This window comes from Pollachius pollachius, assembly GCF_949987615.1.
Source record: "Pollachius pollachius genome assembly, chromosome: 9".
Classification (NCBI taxonomy): Eukaryota; Metazoa; Chordata; class Actinopteri; order Gadiformes; family Gadidae; genus Pollachius; species Pollachius pollachius.
This window is the reverse complement of record NC_136942.1, coordinates 2,003,966-2,025,649: the sequence shown is the minus strand read 5'-3', so window position 1 is coordinate 2,025,649 and position 21,684 is coordinate 2,003,966. Positions and strand designations below refer to the sequence as shown.

The 21,684-nt window shown below is 43.7% G+C and overlaps 1 protein-coding gene across 2 annotated transcripts in view; it reads right to left on the bottom strand.

Moving 5' to 3' along the window:
• LOC307080789 (receptor-type tyrosine-protein phosphatase eta-like) overlaps nucleotides 1–21,684 on the bottom strand; it is a 41,233-nt gene that overhangs the window by 4,269 nt on the left and 15,280 nt on the right. Inside the window, exons 7-28 of one of the 2 annotated variants that reach the window (XM_079743693.1) lie at nucleotides 19,860–20,129; nucleotides 19,405–19,668; nucleotides 14,607–14,876; nucleotides 14,152–14,415; nucleotides 11,441–11,710; nucleotides 10,425–10,688; nucleotides 8,705–8,965; nucleotides 8,027–8,281; nucleotides 7,439–7,693; nucleotides 6,994–7,254; nucleotides 5,999–6,262; nucleotides 5,617–5,880; nucleotides 5,270–5,524; nucleotides 4,531–4,827; nucleotides 4,143–4,292; nucleotides 3,143–3,353; nucleotides 2,852–2,976; nucleotides 2,656–2,743; nucleotides 2,521–2,565; nucleotides 2,418–2,429; nucleotides 2,183–2,270; nucleotides 238–328 (exon numbers count right to left, since the gene is read on the bottom strand). In XM_079743693.1, coding sequence (XP_079599819.1) covers nucleotides 238–328; nucleotides 2,183–2,270; nucleotides 2,418–2,429; nucleotides 2,521–2,565; nucleotides 2,656–2,743; nucleotides 2,852–2,976; nucleotides 3,143–3,353; nucleotides 4,143–4,292; nucleotides 4,531–4,827; nucleotides 5,270–5,524; nucleotides 5,617–5,880; nucleotides 5,999–6,262; nucleotides 6,994–7,254; nucleotides 7,439–7,693; nucleotides 8,027–8,281; nucleotides 8,705–8,965; nucleotides 10,425–10,688; nucleotides 11,441–11,710; nucleotides 14,152–14,415; nucleotides 14,607–14,876; nucleotides 19,405–19,668; nucleotides 19,860–20,129 — 4,524 coding nt within the window. The remainder of the gene's footprint in view (nucleotides 1–237; nucleotides 329–2,182; nucleotides 2,271–2,417; nucleotides 2,430–2,520; nucleotides 2,566–2,655; nucleotides 2,744–2,851; nucleotides 2,977–3,142; nucleotides 3,354–4,142; nucleotides 4,293–4,530; nucleotides 4,828–5,269; nucleotides 5,525–5,616; nucleotides 5,881–5,998; nucleotides 6,263–6,993; nucleotides 7,255–7,438; nucleotides 7,694–8,026; nucleotides 8,282–8,704; nucleotides 8,966–10,424; nucleotides 10,689–11,440; nucleotides 11,711–14,151; nucleotides 14,416–14,606; nucleotides 14,877–19,404; nucleotides 19,669–19,859; nucleotides 20,130–21,684) is intronic. The other variant, XM_079743694.1, reaches the window with a different exon arrangement.

Here is a 21,684-nt window from a genome sequence, read left to right as displayed (position 1 = left end):
TATAACTCATTCTGCAAAATGTTCATTATTTCCCAACAGTTATGATGATTGTTATATCGAGATGATCATTATTTGGAGTCTCGTGTATGTCCGAGTGTAAACAAACAAAGTATGATGAGGTATTAGAAGACGTGATGTGGCGATCACAGTTTGACATGACAAAATATTACTTCTGGCCCAGCAGTCGGGTCCAGACTTCAAGTTAGTTTTGGCAGCAGAGCATGGGGTTCATCTTACAGGGCAGTACGTTGTTGTAGCGGTTCTTGTTTTTGTTTTCCAGTGCCGAAGCACTATTCCTCGGCTGGGCGGTGCCCACAGGCTTCAGGTCCTTAGAGTCAGACAGAAACATACACACATGTATACTCAAGTGCCAACACTGTGGTTTCATATACAGTGGGGCAAAAAAGTATTTAGTCAGCCACCAATTGTGCAAGTTCTCCCACTTAAAAAGATGAGAAAGGCCTGTAATTTTCATCATAGGTATACCTCAGCTATGAGACAAAATGAAAAAAAAAAAATCTAGAAAATCACTGTCTGATTTTTAAAGAATTTATTTGCAAATTATGGTGGAAAATAAGTATTTGGTCAATAACAAAAGGTCATCTCAATACTTTGTTACATGCCCTTTGTTGGCAATGACAGAGGTCAAACATTTTCTGTAAGTCTTTACAAGGTTTTCACACACTGCTGCTGGTATTTTGGCCCATTCCTCCATGCAGATCTCCTCTAGAGCAGTGATGTTTTTGGGCCTTCGCTGGGCAACACGGACTTTCAACTCCCTCCAAAGATTTTCTATGGGGTTGAGATCTGGAGACTGGCTAGGCCACTCCAGGACCTTGAAATGCTTCTTACGAAGCCACTCCTTCGTTGCCCGGGCGGTGTGTTTGGGGTCATTGTCATGCTGAAAGACCCAGCCATGTTTCATCTTCAGTGCCCTTGCTGATGGAAGGAGGTTTTCACTCAAAATCTCACGATACATGGCCCCATTCATTATTTTTGTCACACGGATCAGACGTCCTGGTCCCTTGGCAGAAAAACAGCCCCAAAGCATGATGTTTCCACCCCCATGCTTCACTGTAGGTATGGTGTTCTTTGGATGCAACTCAGCATTCTTTCTCCTCCGAACACGACGAGTTGAGTTTTTACCAAAAAGATCTATTTGGGTTTCATCTGACCATATGACATTCTCCCAATCCTGTTCTGGATCATCCAAATGCTCTCTAGCAAACTTCTAACGGGCCCAGACATGCACTGGCTTTAGCAGGGGGACACGTCTGGCACTGCAGGATTTGAGTCCCTGGCGGCGTAGTGTGTTAGTGATGGTAGCCTTTGTTACTTTGGTCCCAGCTCTCTGGAGGTCAATCACTAGATCCCCCCGTGTGGTTCTGGGATTTTTGTTCACCGTTCTTGTGATCATTTTGACCCCACAGCGTGAGATCTTGCGTGGAGCCCCAGATCGAGCGAGATTATCAGTGGTCTTGTATGTATTCCATTTCCTAATAATTGCTCCCACAGTTGATTTCTTCACACCAAGCTGCTTACCTATTGCAGATTCAGACTTCCCAGCCTAGTGCAGGTCTACAATTGTGTTTCTGGTGTCCTTTGACAGCTCTTTGGTCTTGGCCATAGTGGAGTTTGGAGTGTGACTGTTTGAGGTTGTGGACAGGTGTCTTTTATACTGATAAGGAGTTCAAACAGGTGCCATTAATACAGGTAACGAGTGGAGGACAGAGGAGCCTCTTAAAGAAGAAGTTACAGGTTTGTGACAGCCAGAAATCTTGCTGGTTTGTAGGTGACCAAATACTTATTTTCCACCATAATTTGCAAATAAATTCTTAAAAAATCAGACAATGTGATTTTCTGGATTTATTTTTTCATTTTGTCTCTCATAGCTGAGGTTTACCTATGATGAAAATTACAGGCCTCTCTCGTCTTTTAAAGTGGGAGAACTTGCACAATTGGTGGCTGACTAAATACTTTTTTGCCCCACTGTATGATATGCACATATGTTCTGTTTATGCATGTTTAGCAGGGTAAAAAAAGCCTAGGCCTTAAGTGTGCTCGGTTCATGCTTGTAGGTAAAATGCTTAATGCATTGCCATGACGGCAGTACAGTTCACACAGCCACAATAAGATTGTGTTTTTTTTATAACATTCAGTTATTTAAAGCCTGGTGACTTACATCAAACTCCTCGGCGAAGCCACAGTTAGAGTCTGCCTTCTGCTTTCTGTAATAGGCCTCATAGTCCTCCACGTGCACAGAGATGTTTCTGTTCAGGACCAGAGATCAGACAACACCCTACATTTCACTGCTGCTCCTGCGCTCATAGCCCATGTAGAGGACTTCACGCATTCAAATACAAATGGCTCTCCTGATTGTGTTTTTGGTATATGTAGGAGGAATGGTTGGTACTCACACTTTCTGCCTACTGTTGGGGAAGAAGAAAGGGCCATGAATGAATGATATTGAATACATACGATTATAGTTGGATAGAGAAAGATAGAAGAGGAAAACCTCACCTAATTGAATTGATCTGGATGTCCGAACATTCTTTCCTATTCATTCTATTGAAGGCAGAGCAGTCAAAGATTAGACTTGTTTAGTCTCGGGGTCTCGTGTATATAATCGATTCTGTAAGGGAATAGTGAACATACTTTTTCCAATAGATGATGAAGCCAATGATGATGATGAAGAGGACACAAAAGACGCCCAGGGAGGCCCCAACCGCCGTGCCAATGACGACTTTAGAGGTGAAGGAGATGAAAGGACAAAGGGTTCACAAGGTTTCACTGCACTTCTGGCTCAGTACATGGGATGGATAAAGGCTGTAGTGGCTAGGATAAGACAAACCTGGGTCCAGAAGTGTTTGGATGACTTGAGGGTAGAAGGTAGTTATTGAGACAAGTGAGGACTCGAAATCCACAAAATCACTGTTGGGCGACTCATTCAGCTGGGTAAATAACACGATAGCAAACCTGCGGTAAAACCAGAATCATTAACTTTTTCATCAGCCTCAGTACGCTAAGGTGAAAGGTGAAATGAAAAAAAGGTTGATATTTATTCTTGAGATAGAGATATATATGTTATACAAGCTATGAATTATAACTAGGATACCTATACTCCTAGTTAATATATCCATACCGATATTTGTGACTGGCTCTCAGTGCACCATTGGTATATCCTCTCCAAGTTTCCCCGTTCCCAATTTCAACAAGCAGATTGCTGACTACTCCTTCATATCTTGAGTTATCTCCACTCGGATTTTCTTTCACTGTCGCCAGGTATGTTTGTGTTCTGCCTGCACTCCAGTCTTCATAGGTTTGGTCCAAGAAGTGTTTAGATAATTCCATGTCTAAAGAGGAGTAGTCAAATAAAATACACCTTATGAATATACACCTTACACTTTAATCTAGCAATTGTGCTTGGCACTTGTTTCTATGAGCATATTAACTGTGTCGATAGCGATATATTGTTGTTTGTCTTTTTTTCTGTCAAATATACTTATTGCAATTCGGTTTGGATAAAAGTGTCTGCTAAATGCCCTTAATGTAAATGTTATGCCATTGGATCTCAAACATTTTATTTTCCGGTCTGGAGAAATAAAGGGGGCCTTTCCACTTTATTTAGCTAGTTTCCACTAGCTTCTTTTGGCCCTGGCCCTTGTTTCTGCCCCTAAGTGGTTCCTATGTGTCCACCCCCTAACCATAGCAATCTGAATGCGCCGCACCACCAGTTGACCCAGAAAACGTAATGGCATTTACGACTTTGTAGTTAACAATGAACTACACATCTGATCTACTAAGACCAACAATTACATCATCAATCGGTATAATGTCTAGGTACTTAATTGTGTAGCATCTACAGTAGCTGCTATCGCTGCTTTACACGGGGAATGGGTTAGCCTAGCGATTGTAATACTTGCACTTGGTTCTATGAACATCTTTACTGTACCGACAGCGATATATTGTTTCACTTCTTATGACAAATGTACTTATTGTAACAAATGCACTTATTGTAAGTCGCTTTGGATAAAAGCATCTGCTAAATGCCCTAAATGTAAATGTAAATGTAAATGTCTGAAAGTTCAGTGCACTAGCCTGTGCATACCATAAACAATATAAGATGATAAGTCAAAACCCACCGTTGAGGTTGTCGGTCAGGAGCACCCCATAATATCTTATTGGGCCATTGGTGGAGTCTAGCATCTGGGGCTGAATGTTTAAGGTAAACCTGTCATGGCCATTCACAGTCGATTGCACTAATGATTCATAGTTCGAGGGGACGAAAGGGTCTTGAAAAAAAAGAGAAAATATTACATACCATTGATTAACAAGCCAAGATTAGATATTTGCGCACCTATCATTCAACTCAATAAATAGTTTAAAAGAGGCTCTTGGTTAGTGGCTGCAATGTGTATCAAATGTAGTGGCATCTGTAGATATTAGTGATTGAAATGCTCTGTAAAAAGACCCTCTCTCCTGCTCCCAATATTAATGTCAATAAAACATAACTAAAGGTGCGAATCCTACCTGTGATGCCAGTGGTGCAGTCTAGAGATTCGAGTTTGCTGGGGCTTCCACAGCTCAGTGTCTGCATGGTCACCCGGTATTTTGTGTAGTGCTTCAAGGAGCGGATCGTGTCTGTACAGTTAGTGCTGCAACTTTCAAGGTCCGTTAGGTTTTTCCAAGTAGTTAGCTTACTGTCCTTTTGCCGATGGCCTAATTCAAAGACAGAGCTCCTGCCTTTTGGTCGGCTCCAAGCCAAGACGATTTGGGCATTTTTTTCATTCGGACTTGAACACATGAGGTTTTGCACGGAGCTGGCCTCTACAACACCAGAACAGAGATGGAGATGAATGAGTACTTGTGTGGAGTTTCCTGTGGATCCTAAAGAGGAACGCTCAGCGCGACACAAGCAACTCTAAGGACAGCATCATTAACACTGAATATTATACTAAATTTACCATAAAACCATATCTCACCCACTTAGTTTATTTGGTGTATTATTATTTACTTACCCACTATTGAATATATGCATAAACTGACATACAGTATTCAATTACCCTGTTTTATGAGTATGAAACAATCATTATCTTTTTGAAAAGGGCAAAAAGAGGCTGAGTGGGCGAAATATTGCTTTGTTTGAGTGTTCTGACTGTCACTGACATGAACTGTATATTGTATAAAAAGATTAGGGTTCAGAATAATGAAATCATAAGTATCACTTATGCTTGAAATAAACACAAAATACAGACTTTAATCGACATACTTGTGCACTTGGAAAGATCCACGGCATCAGATCGAGTGCCATCCGAAGTCACAGTGGTCACACTGTAATTGTAGGGGCTGCCAGGAACCAGTGGATACACGTTTAGGTTCTCCTGGTGTGTTTCATTTCCCAGTAGTTCACCAGACCACGTTACCAAGTAGCTATAGCCTGCTTTGTAATCAACAGGCCTGTCCCATGTAAGCAGTGTGGCCTCTTCTTCTGCGCTGGCATTGAGCAATTGGACTCTCTCTGGTTCTAATCAATTCAGAAAAAAAACAGCCATATCACTTGCCAATTTTGAGTGTGCTTGATATCATGTCATTGTGTGCATGGATTGAAATCCTTACTTGTGGTAATCGGGATAAAAATACTGCCGCTTCGAAGGCCCAGTGGCCCCAATGTAGCTACGGAAAAGTTGTAGGGTGTTCCGGATTTCAAGTTTGAAAATGTATAATTGGGGCTTTTTGTGAAATTCGATTTGACTTGGTTGGATTGGCCATAAGTCACCACATAGAGCCAAGAGTCTGCTTTGGAATAGGCTTGCTGCCATTGAATCGCAATGGAGCTGGTGCTTTTTGCCAAGAATTGAATCTTCTCTGGTGGGTTCGGAACTGGACGAAAAAAAATGTATTGTATCAAAGCTGATTTAAAGTAATCATGACATTTCATAAATGAAGACACAAACAACACATGCATGCATCTGCAAAGCCATCAAGTATTCTCACTTACAAGTGGCATTGGTGATGACCCTGGAGGTGGTGTTGAAGGGGCCACTGCTGGTAATCACCATGGCCGAATACTCTCGCCCGGGCAAGCGGTTGTCAAACTGACAGGATAAGAGCTCAGCAGGGGACAGCCTCCTGCTATCGGTTTGGTCACTGCTGTTCAGATAGACATAATAGTGCTCCACATTCCCTGCAGGAGCTGCCCAGTCCACCAGGATGGTGTTGTTGAGGCCTAGGTTAGACACGGTAGGGAGGACCTGCTCTGGTTCTGTGTGAGGCGGAAGCGAGCACAGAGAGGGATCACACCAACATTGGGTAAAACTAGATAAAAACGTTCAGTCATATGCCATTTATAAGCCTCAAGGTAGTTAACTAATCACTAACAACACATTCCTTTGTAAGCCTTAATTAATGATGAACTTATCAATAACAAAAAATTAATACACATTTGTAGATGATGATTAAGTGCACCTTTAAGGGGACAGGGTGTGATGTTGATTAGCAAATGCAAGCCATGTCAAAACCGACCCTCTTGGATATCCCTAGTGGAAGTGTCAGCCCAGATCAGCATAACAATTTTTCCAGTGGATAGGCTGGTAGGCGAAAGTATCCAAAAGTACCTATTGATCATCTACAAATCCATATTGCCGTTTTGTTAATGAGGAGTAAAGGCTGATAAAATACTTATGACGGGCGTCCCATCTCATTTGGCAAACAGCCACGTTAGGCATGAGACCTATCATGGGACATAAACTAGCCTTCCTGGCTAACTTTGACACATTTACTGAAATGTTGTAATGTGTTTCCATCCCTGTCAAACAAACCAATATGAATATATAATAAACAATATAATATAACAACATAACGATATAATAAACCCAAATAAAATTTGGTTTCCTTGAAAATGTGTCTGCAATATGTATATATTTTCGTTAATAAAAAGAACCGAATGGGAATAGGTACATTTGGCAATGTAAAAAGGAGAGGAACGGCACCTACTGGTGTATTGAGGAGTGCACCTGGCTTCCCCTTCGATGCCTGCCTCAGAGATGGTCAGAACGCAAAACTGGCATTGGGTTCCTGGCCAAAGCTCTTCCATCTCTGCCTGTTCATTTACAACCGTAACATTACGGGAGGCGCAGTCACTCGCTTCGATCCTGTATTTGTAGGTGTCCCGGTACTGCCGTGGCTTCTCCCAGCTCAGGCCAATGGCGGTTGTGTTCTGGGTGGTAGCATTTATGCCACCCACAGCATGGGGCTCTGCAGGCACAAGGACACAACGTTTGAAGGTGCGCTAATGACGTCCCATTTGAATTCCCCATCTATCCTATTTGATATAGTATCAGTGTACACAAATGTCCTGAAAATTACATATGACACATAAAAAAAAAGAAGCTTTGCGTTACGAGCTATACAGTATCGATTTAGACACGGAGGAACATACGTGTATAACAGGGCGTTGTTCCGGGGTAAAGAGTCTCGGTTCCGTCCCCTGTTTGCGTGGTAACAGTGCAAGTATAGTTGCCCCCGGACACAAGACCAGAGATATTGTGCAGGCTTTGGAAAGCTTTGTCAGTAGTCGAGTTGGAGACGTGCACCAAGTAGGAATAGCCAGATTTGAGGTCTTGCTGAGACCACGTCAAGACCAAAGAACTGGGAGCAATTCCAGTCTGTCTTAACTCACTCACAGGATACGGTCCTGTGAACATTTAACAATGTTAAAGGATGCAAAGTAGATATAGTCTGATTATATCATATGTTTTATTTGGATGACAATGGATGGTGTTCCTTAATAGTCAACAAAAGTTAAAGAAATGTTGTTACACGTGTGCATTTCGATACATTTATTTATTTATTTATCTGCTCTGAATAATACATAAGCATGCAATATTGAGCCTGATTGGAGCTCCATATTGATGGAGTTTTCCTTCATTCATCTGTATCATTTGATTAAAAGTTGAATTAATGAACAATTGTACTCTTTAAATCTCACTCTCTGACTCTGTAATGACTTGTTTGCAGGTTCACTTACTGGTGTAATTTGATGTCGACACCATTTCGCTCTGGTAGCCTAGTGGGCCAACTGTAACCACGGTGATGTTATACAGTGTCCCTGACTGGAGGTCCTCCAGAAGAAGCCAGCTGCCTCCCGTGGGCTTGGTACGGTTCAGGTAGGACACCGAGAAGTTGTATTGACCGGGCTTCCCGCCCTCAGGTGAGGACCAACTCACGTTGATGGAGTCAGTAGTCTGGGACTCTACGGTCAAAGGACCAGTAGGGTTTGGAACTGTACAAAACCAGATAAAAAAGAAGAAAACAAATATATAATCCATGTTTTCAGAAATGCGTTGCGGGACAACCTCCGAACGGAACCTCACATGAGGGGGTTCATTGAGAATAAATCCAGATATGACAAAATGCGAAGGGAGAACGACACAGATTGGAATATTATTGGAATGAATCAGGTTGATTGTATGTTTACTCGAATACACCTATTTAGACTCCCACTTTATTGACTAAGAGTTCACAGGATTACAATAGGCGGCTTAAAGGGAACACATATATATATATATATATATACACGTATAAAGTCAGGTCAGATATGAAACCTTAAGTATATGAAAATATTGCCAAAACTTTAGGTCCTTCAATTGTAGTAGCAGAACTGAGACTTAATAGTTAATATCAAATATGGAATAAATCGACTCACAAGTTGCACTGTCATTGGCCAAGCACTTAGAGCCCGGTCCGCTTATTGCGCAGACTTCGATACGGTACAGTGTCCCTGGACACAGCTTCACAAACAAGACCTTAAGCGTTGTGTTGCTTATATGGGACTGGTTTTGTGCAATCTGGCCAGCTCCGGTCAGCTGCACAATGTAATAATCCACTTGGCCACTTGCAGCTTTCCAGGATACGGACATAGTTGTAGTATTTCCCAAGGCTTCAATATCAGACACTGTACCCGGATCTGTTATAAGGAGGTAAGTACAATAAATATGGCAAATTAAGAGGGTGTATGTAAGCGAAATAACAAAAAAACTTATCACCATATATCAATGTAGTTATATGAGCAGACAAAGCATGGCTGTGTAGACCATCATATTATTATCATAAAAATACAGATAACTAAAAAAAAAGAAGATACTAAAAAATGTAAAAACTGTTTCTGGAATGATGGTAAACAAGACAATAATAATCACACCTGCTACCTCCAAAACAAACACCCTGACAATTGTTCCAGGAGAGCAAGTTGAGGCACACACTATGCAGAGGGCAAGAAACTTGTTCAATAAGAGGTTGGAGAAGAGACTCAACTGTCTAATGGCGTTTGGTTAGGTCTATGCAGATGCCCATAGTTGGTTGGCCATTAGCTAAACATCTTGCATAGACCAAGAGACCTAATGTGGAGCATTATCCACATAATAAAGAAAAAGCAAGCTTCAGGGACATACTTGTGTGACTAAAGGTGGTTTCTGTATGGATGCGACTTTTTGTACAACCATTAACACCTGATGGTGTAGTTTAGTCCAGGAGTCAGACGAGTGACTGTAGTTCTCGGGGAAGATTGTTCGTTGGAGATCAAAATCCCCATCTCTGAGGACAGTGACTTGATGGGAGTAGTCTGACTTACGGTCATCCTGCCTGAGCCAGGTCAAATGGACAGCAGTGGTGTTCACATAATTAACCGTAAGGTCGGTGACTGCTTTAAGTATTGAAACAGGGTTTGACTTAGCTCAAGAGGTAGAGCGGGTTGACATGTAACCGGGAGGTTGCTAGTTTGATCACTGGCTCCTCCTAGAGTGTCGAGGAGTCCCTGAGCGAGACACCTAAACATAAATGCAACCCAACCGGCTAGCTGTCACCCTGCATGGTTGGCTCGGCTGCCGGTGTGTGAATGTGTTTGAACGGTACGGAGCGTTCTGAAGTCGCTTTGGATAAAGGCATCAGCTAAATGCCATAAATGTGAATTTAAACAGATAAGAGCTCAATTTGATTTAAAATTAGTTTTACGTTTACATAAATACATATAGATGAATGCAAAAAAAGATTATATTGTCAATATGACTGTGGAAATATGCTAGGCTGAGGAAATAATGATTTAGGGTTTCCTCAGCAGATATAATTCAGACTTACTCAATGACTAACGATCCTGAACCAACCTCACACCTTTTTGTCTTTAGGTAAATGGTTTTCACCTGTGTAAGTGATTATGTTCTCCTGTGTTGAATGCATTACACTCTTTTAGTTCCTGCCCCTCTTTCTATTTTTCTTTCTGTCTGCATGATTCCATGTGATAAAGCTTTGTTTTGCACCTATACCGAGTCTGATCTCTGCATTTGGTTCACCTCCATGTGCGAGCAATCGACAATGACAGAATCTGGGACATCCTTTACATGATAAAGATAAAGGAAGCTTCAGAGACATACTTGTGTAAAAAGTGATGCTCTCCTCTGTGGATTCGACTCCATGTACAACCGTTGACACCTGAGAGGTGTAGTTTACTCCAGGAGTCAGACGAGTGATGGTGTAGTTCTCGTTGGTGGTGTTCAATTGTTGTATTCCCATGTTGTTTTCAAGTACCGTGACTTTATAGGAGTAGCCTGTCTTATGGTCATCCTGCCTGCGCCAGGTCAAACGGACAGCAGTGGTCTTCACATCAGCAGCAGTAAGGTTGGTGACTGCTTTAGGCACTGCAAAGGAATCCATGAAACTAGATCACAGCTACATTGATTTAAAATGATTTGTTTCACATTGTTTACTAAATTACATTAAGATGAATGCAAAAAAGGTAAAACAGTGAATACAGTGATAGGCATAAGTATAGGCATCCTTGCTAAAGCTGACTAAAAAGAGGAATAAAAATTCCTCTTTTGGAAATTCCAATTTTCGGTTCTTTATGGTTCTTTTCAGTTAGCCTAATAGCTGTTAGTTAGCCTAATGATTTCTCAATGAAAATCAAACCACCTAATAGGCTTACTGAAAATAGCCATGCCAATCTCTAGGAATGGTGAAGGGTATGTGGTGATGTGGGGCTATTTTAATTCCAAAGGCCTAGGTGACTTCATTCAGGATGCATAGTATCCTGTATCCATGAAATAACTGGCTTTTAAAAACATAATCTGCCTGCCTTTATGGGAATTTAGCATAGGGGTGTCTATACTTATGCACCCTGTATTTTAATGGAGAACATATATTTATTTACAATACATTATTCACTCACAAAGAAAATTGGTGTCCTTATAGGTTGGATTTTTCCTCATTTGTTTTATTAAGGCATTAAGATCAATTTTCAAAAGATGATTTTTTTTATTCCTCTTTTTGGTCAACTTTAGAACTGGGTGCCTAAACTTTTGCCTACCACTGTATGACTGGAGATATGCTAGGAAGGTGAGGTGATGCAGATTTAGTTTTTCCTCAGCAGATAGCATTCAGAAATACTCACTTGTGTAACCGAGTTGCTGTTCCACAGCAGATTCACGCCCTGGCACCACCACTGTGACATTGAAGAAATACCCAGTTCCTGGTTGTAGACCAGTTACGATTGCAGTAGTGCTGTTGGGCTGTGTTTGGTCATCTATGGTTGTTCCTGACATGTCTGTAGTTTGAATCTTGTATTCATAATACGGTTGTTGGTCATCCGGATTTTGCCAGCTCAAACGGACAGAAGTGGTGTTCACATTAGCAATGGTAAGGTTTGTGACTGCTCCAGGCACTGGAAGAGAAACCATGAAATAAGATTAGAGCTACATTTGATAAAAAACAATTGTTTTTTAATTTACATTGTTTATTCAAATGCATTAAGATGAATGCAAAAATAAGGGACAGCACCGGGATGCAAGCGGTAGATGTCGATTGGAGAGCAGCAGAAGGAGTTGGCTAGTGTGGCTGTTGCGAGACCAAGCTCAATCTACGATTGAACTGTGGTGGTTCAACTATGGTTGTTCCTGACATGTTTGTAGTTTGAATCTTGTATTCATAATACGGTTGTTGGTCATCCGGATTTTGAAGCTGCCTTCATTTTCTTCAGCACAAAAGGCGTGATCAACAGGCCTAGTTCAACTGACTCTGCACGCAATTGGCTGCTTTCCGTCGCTTCCCTGTCATCATTGTGTTAAACCAGCCAATAGCGCGCCAAGGGGAAAAGCCAGCTTGGTGATTGGCTCCCGCAAAAACGTATCGGAAGCAGAAAGAAATGTATTGCTCTTCTCCAGACCCTTCTGCAGGGCGAACTCAAATTGCCGGCAGAATGGGCGGGGCTACCCAGTCTAGGAGATGGCTGAACCTGCCACCACGCACACTGGCAGCGGGTTTCTGCTGTGAGCCCACAGCACCCCCCCACCAAGATAAACGACTTCCAGCCTTTCCTCGCCAATCCTCACCACTTTCATTGGTCTTCCCTCAATCGGCCGCGCTGTGCCCAGACATCGAGCACACTTGTAGTCTGGGTTGGGGTCAAGGGGTCCCTTGTTGCCACTGCATTTTTTGTGGACCCAGAACGAACAGGCACCAAAGAAGATTGTTTTGCTGCCTGTTCCATTAAAACAGACAGCACACAGGTGCGTCCAAGACTGCTTCAGCAGGTTCATGTTCGCTTCTGAAACCATGATCTTCGTTTATCCCATGTTGACTCGCGGGCCCTTTTTCTCAATCCCCAACTGCCACTTCTGGCCCTTCACCAGCAGCTCCTCCAGAGAGTCAGGGATGGCCACCATGTCGTCCGCATACAGCAGCTCCCATGGACAGCCAGTGAGGAACTCCCGAGATAGCACCTCAGCACAATGACGAAGAGCAGGGGGCTTAGGACAGAACCCTGGTGCACCCCTACTCCCACTCCGAACCCATCACTGTTACCTCCTCCGACTCACACTCTGCTCCTCACGCCAGAGTACATTGACTGTACCACTCGCACCAGCCACTTGTCGATCCCGAGCTTGCGCAATGCCCATCAGATGATTCTCCAGGTCGATGAATGCTATGTAGAGGTGCTTGTTGGACGCCAGGTGGTTCTCCTGTAGCTGGCGGACAATGAAGATCGTGTCAGTGGTCCCACGGCCCGGCATGAAGCCAAATTGCATCTCGTTGATCCCCACTCGCTTCCTAATCAGTCCCTCTACTACACGCTCCAACACCTTGAGTACTTGCTCAATAAGCTTCAACCCCCTGTAGTTGCCTCTGTTGAGAGCATCGCCTTTGCCCTTGTATAGACTAACGATGTAACACTCTTGCCAGTCAGAGGGGATCTTGCCTTCAGAGATGATAGCCTCGATCAGGTCATGAACATGGGCTGCGCCTGCTTCCCCTGCCGGCTTCAGCATTTCGGCGACGACACCGGACGGTCCAGCTGCTCTGCCAAGGCTCTTCGGTCTGGTGTCTCCTCCGGTAGGTCTCCTGGGCTCCACGTGAATTCGGCGTTGAGCAGGTGCTCATCGTGGTCCTTCCATGGCACTTTCTTGGTTTCCTCATCGAGCGCCGGCATCGTTCTTCACTGGCTTCTCCCCCAAGACGTCTCAGTTGTCCCGCAGCATTTGGTTGGCTAGGCGGAAGATGTCTGCTGACTTGGGGTCAATGTTCTCAAGGGCGCCCTTCTGGGCATCGCTTATGGCGCTGTAGACTGCATGGTTGGAGATACTCTTGGCTGCAATGTAGGATGCCCAGTTTCCAACAAGCTTTCTAAGTCTTGAAGCATCTGCAATTTTTATAGACAGCTCTCTCCACGAGGTCGATCCACCACCGCATCTGCTTCCTCCACTGGTGCTTCGAAGAGACGCCACACACCACACGCTCTGTTGACTGCAGCAGATTGCCCTTCAGCGAGGACCAGGGCGCAGCCACTGACTTTGGCTGTGCCTCAACGTCTCGTGTTCTAGCTATAAAGGCCTCGAAGAATTCTGTCTAGTCTATGCTCCGATGCACATTCCTCTCCTAGGATGACCTCCACGTTAGACACCTGCTTCCTTGAGGCGCGCCGGTACAGGACATAGTCGATCTGTGTCTCGGCGGCTCCAGATTGATATGATACCAGGTGTCTGCGCTTCTTCTTAAACCAGGAGTTTCCCACTGCATTTGGGTTCACCTCCCTGCACATGCAGTGACAATGACAGAATGTGGGACATAGTCTACATGAGGAAGATAAAATAAGCTTTAGGGACATACCTGTGTAACTACTGGTGGTCTCCTCTGTGGATTTGACTTTTTTTACAACCGTTAACACCTGAAAGGTGTAGTTTACTCCAGGAGTCAGACTAGTGACGGTGTAGTTCTCGGTGTTGGTGTTTAATTGTTGCATTTGTTTGTCCTTTTCATAAACAGTGACTTGATAGGAGTAGTTTGTCTTATGGTCATCCTGCCTGCTCCAGGTCAAACTGACAGCAGTGGTGTTCACATCAGCAACAGTAAGGTTGGTGACTGCTTTAGGCACTGCAAAGGAATCCATGAAACTAGATCAGAGCTACATTTGATTTAAAATGAGTTGTTTCACAGTGTTTGCTAAATTACATTAAGATGAATGCAAAAAAGGTGAAACAGTGAGTATGACTGGAGATATGCTAGGAAGGTGAGGGGATGCAGATTTAGGGTTTCCTCAACAGATATCATTCAGAAATACTCACATGTGTAACCAAGTTCCTGTTCCACAGCAGATTCACGCCCTGGCACCACCACTGTGACTTTAAAGTAATACCCAGTTCCTGGTTGTAGACCAGTTACAATTGCAGTTGTGCTGTTGGACTGTGTTTTGTTATCTACGGTTGTTCCTGACATGTCTGTAGTTTGAATCTTGTATTCATAATACGGTTGTTGGTCATCCGGATTGAACCAGCTCAAACGGACAGCAGTGGTGTTCACACCAGCTACCTTAAGGTCGGTGACTGCTTCAGGCACTGCAAAGGAATCCATGAAACAAGATCAGATCCACATTTGATTTGAAATGAGTTATTTCACATTGTTTACTAAATTACATTAAGATGAACGCAAAAATAAGGGACACAGTAAATATGAATATGCTAAGGTGAGGTAACTATGATGTAGGGTATCCTCAGCAATTATTATTCTAACACACTCTGGCATTTTTACACGGCCAAGCCGGTTTGGCACACCCGACAATTTCACTGTCTTGCCTGTGTAAAACAGAGGGGGTAAAATCCCCCTTCGTCACGGAGCCGGCTTTCTTGGTTCACTGGAGAAGGCGGGGCTATACAAAGAGAGTAGACCTCTCTAGAATAATTTGCATACTCCCAAATGTTTTAATTTTTTCTCAACGGCTCCAGATTGATATGTTACCAGGTATCTGTGCTTCTTCTTGAACCAGGAGCTTCCCACCACTAGTTCGTTTGCAACAGCAAACTCCAACACTCTTTCCCCCTCAGTGTTTCGCTAACCAATGGCCTGTCCCCCATGGACCTTTCTGTAGCCAGTGGATTCGGTACTGATATGCCCGTTCCAGTCGCTGCAGACAAGGAGTTGTTCCGAGGTTGGTATCTTGACGACAGCACACTGCAGCATTTGGCACTGTATTTTTCAGCGTCGCAAAGGCCGGTCTGAGGCGCGTACACACACAACGAAAAACACTGTCCTGCCGATGAACTTTCTCACAAGAAGAATCCTGTCAGACCCGAACTGTCCTCAAACACCTTCTCCCAACACTCCTCTGCCAATAACACACCAACTCCTCCAGTACCCTGGTCATTTCCAGACCAGAAGAATTTGTAGCGGGAGTCGGGAGTCTTTTCCCTTGATTCTCCTGACGCCAGCCGTCTTCCATCTTGTCTCCTGGAGACAACACAGGTCCACTCTTCTCCTTGTCAGTGTTTCCACTACTGAATTAGAATTCCCTGCATCGTGGCCATATTGAGTTTGCCGACACAGAAGGTTAGCTTTTGTTAAGTTAGATAAGGAAGAATTAGGTTTTGTAGCATTTTAACGGCGGGATGCCCTTCCTACGCAAACCCGGACACTACCGGCAGTCTGAGGTCTCTGCCGTTCCCAGCTGGCTTGGGCCATGTGCTTCACCATGGAACCATAGATAGATAGTGGTGCTTAACCGCCAGACCACTGCTCGAGCACCAAGAAGTCGGTCTGTAGACTCCCGCCGCAGGAGCTACTGTCACCCAGGTTGTGACAGGCTATTTTCTGCGCCAGAGCCTGTTAAAGCTAGCCGAGGTTCAGTCATCAGCTGGCGGTACCGCACCTGTTCGCCTTGGTAGGACCTGACAGGGAGAAAATACACCCCTTTGCCGCTTTGAGGCCAGCAGGTTGGTCTTTAGAAGGAGGTTGGTCTTTAGAAACAGTAAATATCACTGGGAAAATGCTACGGTGAGGTAACGATGATGTAGGGCAGTGATTCTTAACCATTGGGCCGCGGCCCAAACTTGGGCCGCCAGCGCCCCCTAGAGGGCCGCGAAAAACTTTCAGTTTTGCACCTGTGGGCCGCGGGACTTTGTAGATTATCAAGTGAAGACAGAGATATGTTATGCATGAGACGCTCAGTAACTTACAATGCCGTTTTCGACCACGCGGTGGCGGAAATGCATCACGCAGTTGTTTAGGTCCTAAACAACTGCGTGATGCATTACCGCCACCGCGAACTTTAGGAAGCGCGAATACACAGAGAAGAAGAGTCTTCTTCGCTCGCTGCGGCAAATATGGATACGTTTTTTAAAAGAAAACATGACGACGAACATCCTGACCCCTCCACCCAAAAGACAAAGTTTTTGCGGAAATACAATGTCGACTTCATTAAATATGGTTTCGTAAATGGAGGAACAGAGGCAGTGCCAAAAGCCCAGTGTGTGGAGTGTGGGCTAATGCTGTCCAACGAAGCCCTCAAGCCCTCAAAACTAGCGGCAGCTAGAGACCAAGCACCCGATGCTCGTGGGAAAGCCGGTGGATTATTTTAAGAGGAAGGAGAGTGGACTGCAGATGCAGAAAAGGTCTGTCGTGTCACTGACGAGCAACTCTAAATGTGCATTGAAAGCGAGCTACCTCGTAGCCAGACGTGTTGCACAGACTAAGAAGGCATTCACCATAGCGGAGGAGTTGGTTCTGCCTGCCGCTGTTGATATGTGCCGTGAGATGATCGGAGAGGCCGCTGCAAAAAAGCTGCTGACCATCCCACTCTCAAACGACACTGTGAGTCACCGTATCGCAGACATGGCCTCAGACATACAGCATCAACTTATAGAAAGAATAAAAAGTAGCCCTTTTTTTTCTTCGCAACTAGACGAGTCCACGGATGTCACAAATGCTGCACTGCTGCTAGTTTTTGTTCGCTATCGCTGGGACAGTAGTTTGCACGAAGACATACTGTTTTGTGGAGAGCTACCAAAACGCACTACGGCTCAGGAATGTTTCCGCTGCATGGATAACTACTTCACTGAGAACGGCCTGGACTGGCAGAACTGCGTCGGGGTGTGCAGCGACGGTGCAGCATCAATGACTGGCAGGCATCATGGTGTCATTAGACAGATACTTGATCGTGCACCAGAAGCTAAATGGACACACTGTTTTCTCCACCGCGAAAGCCTTGCAGCAAAAAAGATGTCACCAGATCTCCACCAGGTGATGGATGTAAGTGTGAAAACCATAAACTTTATTAAAAACAATGCAGTGAACTCCAGATGTTTTGCTAAGCTTTGTGAGGACATAGAAGCAGATCATGTCCAGCTGCTATATCACAGTGAAGTGAGATGGCTCTCAAGAGGACTGGTCCTCAATCGTTTGTTTGAACTGAGGAATGAGGTCTTCTCTTTTCTCACTGAGAAAAAATCTCATCTTGCACATTACTATGCTGACACAATGTTCACAGCAAAACTTGCCTACCTCTGTGACATTTTTTCACTACTGAACCAACTGAACACCTCACTTCAAGGAAGAAACAGCAACATATTTTTTGTTGCAGGCAAAGTTGAAGCTTTCAAGAGGAAACTTGCTTTGTGGACCAAGAGGGCCCAGGAAAAGAGGATGGACATGTTTCCACTTTTGTCTGACATTTTGGAAAACTCCCCTCATGTCAATATCAGTGACTCAGTGTCCCAGCACCTCTCACAACTGGCAGAGAAATTTGGTGACTACTTTCCTGAGGATCCCAGAGAGGGAAACATGTGGATGGACCCATTTGCATTGGATCCCACTGCAAGTGATGTTGCTTTGCCCTCACACCTGGAATCCCAGCTTCTGGAAGTTTCCACTGACAGCACTTTAAAGCTGCAGCGGGGCAAACTGGACCTGGGCTCCTTCTGGATTGCAGTCTCAAAGGAGTACCCATGTCTTGCACTGAGGGCTGTGAAACTCCTGCTCCCATTCACAACTACGTACCTGTGTGAATCAGGGTTCTCCATTGTGGCCACAACTAAGACCAAAGCCCGAAACAAACTCAGAGCAACACTGGAGGCTACTCTGAGAGTGAGCCTTTCTCCCATTCCGCCCAGACTGGATCTGATTATGTCTCAGAGGCAGGCCCAAGTGTCTCATTAAGAGGCGATGATAAAAAGGGAGTTGTTGTTCATTGTTGTTATTATTTGTGTCATTGTTCATTTGTCACAGATATAAAGATTCTTCTGTCATGAAAAAATGGAGACTGCTGAAGCAATTTTCAAATGGCTTTGCAGATTATAAGGCTATAGTTTCATTTGCAGTTTATTTCAATTTTATTTACAGTTTATTTATTTAATTTAAAAATAGATTTATATTATTTGAATGCATTTATTTTATCACCCCCTTTTTTTTTTTTTTAAGTAAAATCCTAATATTGGTCTTTTTTTTAAATTATTATTAAAAATCCTGACTTGATTCTTGAAAATGTTCTTGTCACAGCCTGATTTGGTCCAGGAATTATCAGCCTCTTCAGTGTCATGATACAGTATGTGTTACATACACATGTTTAATAAAAGTCTTTGTGATGATCCCATTTTATCATTTCATTTTATTTTACAAGGTTTTTGCTTGTTAAACAGTAAGTGGATTTGGTTTATTATTGAATACAAATTAAACTGAGAGTGAGGTCAGTTAAACCTATACAGTGTTAATATTTAGTGGGCCCCGGGCCACTTTGTACTTTAAAAATTGGGCCTCAAGGTCAAAAAGGTTAAGAACCCCTGATGTAGGGTATCCTCAGCAAATATTGTTCAGACACTCAATGACTGTAAGGATCTGGACCCTGTCCAACACACTACCTGATTTACCTGTCGTCAGTGTGATGGACATCACCTGTGTTAATTGGTATACCTGTTCACCTGTGTTCCATGTATCTAGGTCAAGCAGTTCCTGCCCGTTTTATGGTTCCTTATCCTTTCACACCTACCCTCAGTCTGATCTCTGCATTTGGGTTCACTTCCCTGCACATGCCATGACAATGACAGAATGTGGGACAAAGTCTACATGAGGAAGATAAAATAAGCTTTAGGGACATACCTGTGTAACTACTGGTGGTCTCCTCTGTGGATTTGACTCCATGTACAACCGTTAACACCTGAAAGGTGTAGTTTACTCCAGGAGTCAGACTAGTGACGGTGTAGTTCTCGGTGTTGGTGTTTAATTGTTGCATTTGTTTGTCCTTTTCATAAACAGTGACTTGATAGGAGTAGTTTGTCTTATGGTCATCCTGCCTGCTCCAGGTCAAACTGACAGCAGTGGTGTTCACATCAGCAACAGTAAGGTTGGTGACTGCTTTAGGCACTGCAAAGGAATCCATGAAACTAGATCAGAGCTACATTTGATTTAAAATGAGTTGTTTCACAGTGTTTGCTAAATTACATTAAGATGAATGCAAAAAAGGTGAAACAGTGAGTATGACTGGAGATATGCTAGGAAGGTGAGGGGATGCAGATTTAGGGTTTCCTCAACAGATATCATTCAGAAATACTCACATGTGTAACCAAGTTCCTGTTCCACAGCAGATTCACGCCCTGGCACCACCACTGTGACTTTAAAGTAATACCCAGTTCCTGGTTGTAGACCAGTTACAATTGCAGTTGTGCTGTTGGACTGTGTTTTGTTATCTACGGTTGTTCCTGACATGTCTGTAGTTTGAATCTTGTATTCATAATACGGTTGTTGGTCATCCGGATTGAACCAGCTCAAACGGACAGCAGTGGTGTTCACACCAGCTACCTTAAGGTCGGTGACTGCTTCAGGCACTGCAAAGGAATCCATGAAACAAGATCAGATCCACATTTGATTTGAAATGAGTTATTTCACATTGTTTACTAAATTACATTAAGATGAACGCAAAAATAAGGGACACAGTAAATATGAATATGCTAAGGTGAGGTAACTATGATGTAGGGTATCCTCAGCAATTATTATTCTGACACACTGGCATTTTTACATGGCCAAGCCGGTTCGGTCGCGGCTTGGCACACCCGGCAATTTCACTGTCTTGCCTGTATAAAACAGAGGGGGAAAAATCCCCCTTCGTCACGGAGCCAGCTTTCTTGGTTCACTGGAGAAGGTGGGGCTATGCACAGAGTAGACCTCTTTAGAATAATTTGCATTCTCCCCCATTTTTTCATGGTTAAAGACACTCGCATACATCAGAGTGTAGGCTACAAACGCGATTAACTATTTACAAGTGCAAAAACGCCAACGTATTCTTTATTTTGCTGACCACTTGTTTTTTATCCTGGCAAAAACCTCCTAAGGAAAGTTCCTCTGCGTCTTTCTCGTAGATAACACCATCTTTCAACATCTTCGTTAAATGCGACTGCAGCACCTTCTCTACCACGATTGTCAGCATCTAGCGGATTTCACCGTATCTCCAGTTAGAACGACTCATGTTGACATCACTGCATTATCTCTGTTGTAGAGACTGCAGAACGCAGCAACACCTCCACCCAAGTCCCGCCCCTGGAACTGCAAAGCCATCTGATCGCATTTACATCAAAATGAAACCCCCAATATGTGTAGGGTCCGGGAGGGCAAATTGGGGTGCGAAATCAGGCCGGTATATTACCTCGGTCAGTGTAAACACACGGACCATGCCAGGAAAAAGATGGGCTTCAGACGGGCATATTGGCAGTGTAGAAACATTTTATGACTAAGGATCTGGACCCTGACCAACACAACATGATTTTTCCGAGGTATTTAGTCTGATGGGGTTTAAAATAAGTTTTGCCTTTCCTGTAATATTTTTGTTTCAATATCAGCCTGTTTCATAGACGGGTTGACGCACACACGAGCAGCCACGATTACAAGATAAACTGACGGCAAAATGTAAGCGGAAGCGCTAAAATTATGAATAGTAAAAAAAAAAAACACTGCGACCGTGGCTCAAAACTGAGCTATTTGGGAGAGACGTGCGGACAGGACGAGAATATTTCCGGCAGAACTGTCAAATCTGTGGCAGTGAAGCGAGCACAGGTTGTTGTTCTTGGAAATTAATCCATAAAACCATCGCATCTCGAACGTCATCTTACAACCGAACAAGTAGTGCTGAAAGAGTTTATTTTTATTTTTTCCTTAGAAAACGTATTGGATTGAAGCAGTCAAAGACCAGGATTCAATAGTCAGGACCAACATCATGGCACACCTCGTCTCGCTCGCAAATGTTCCGCGAATATTTCTCAGTGACGGCCAAAGCGAACGACTGGTACATAAACCTGTTCAGCTTTGAAAACTCTGAAATGCCCAAGGACTTAACTGTTGCTTAGCAGGGGACGCTAACGGAATCATCATGAAACGAAATATTGAAGT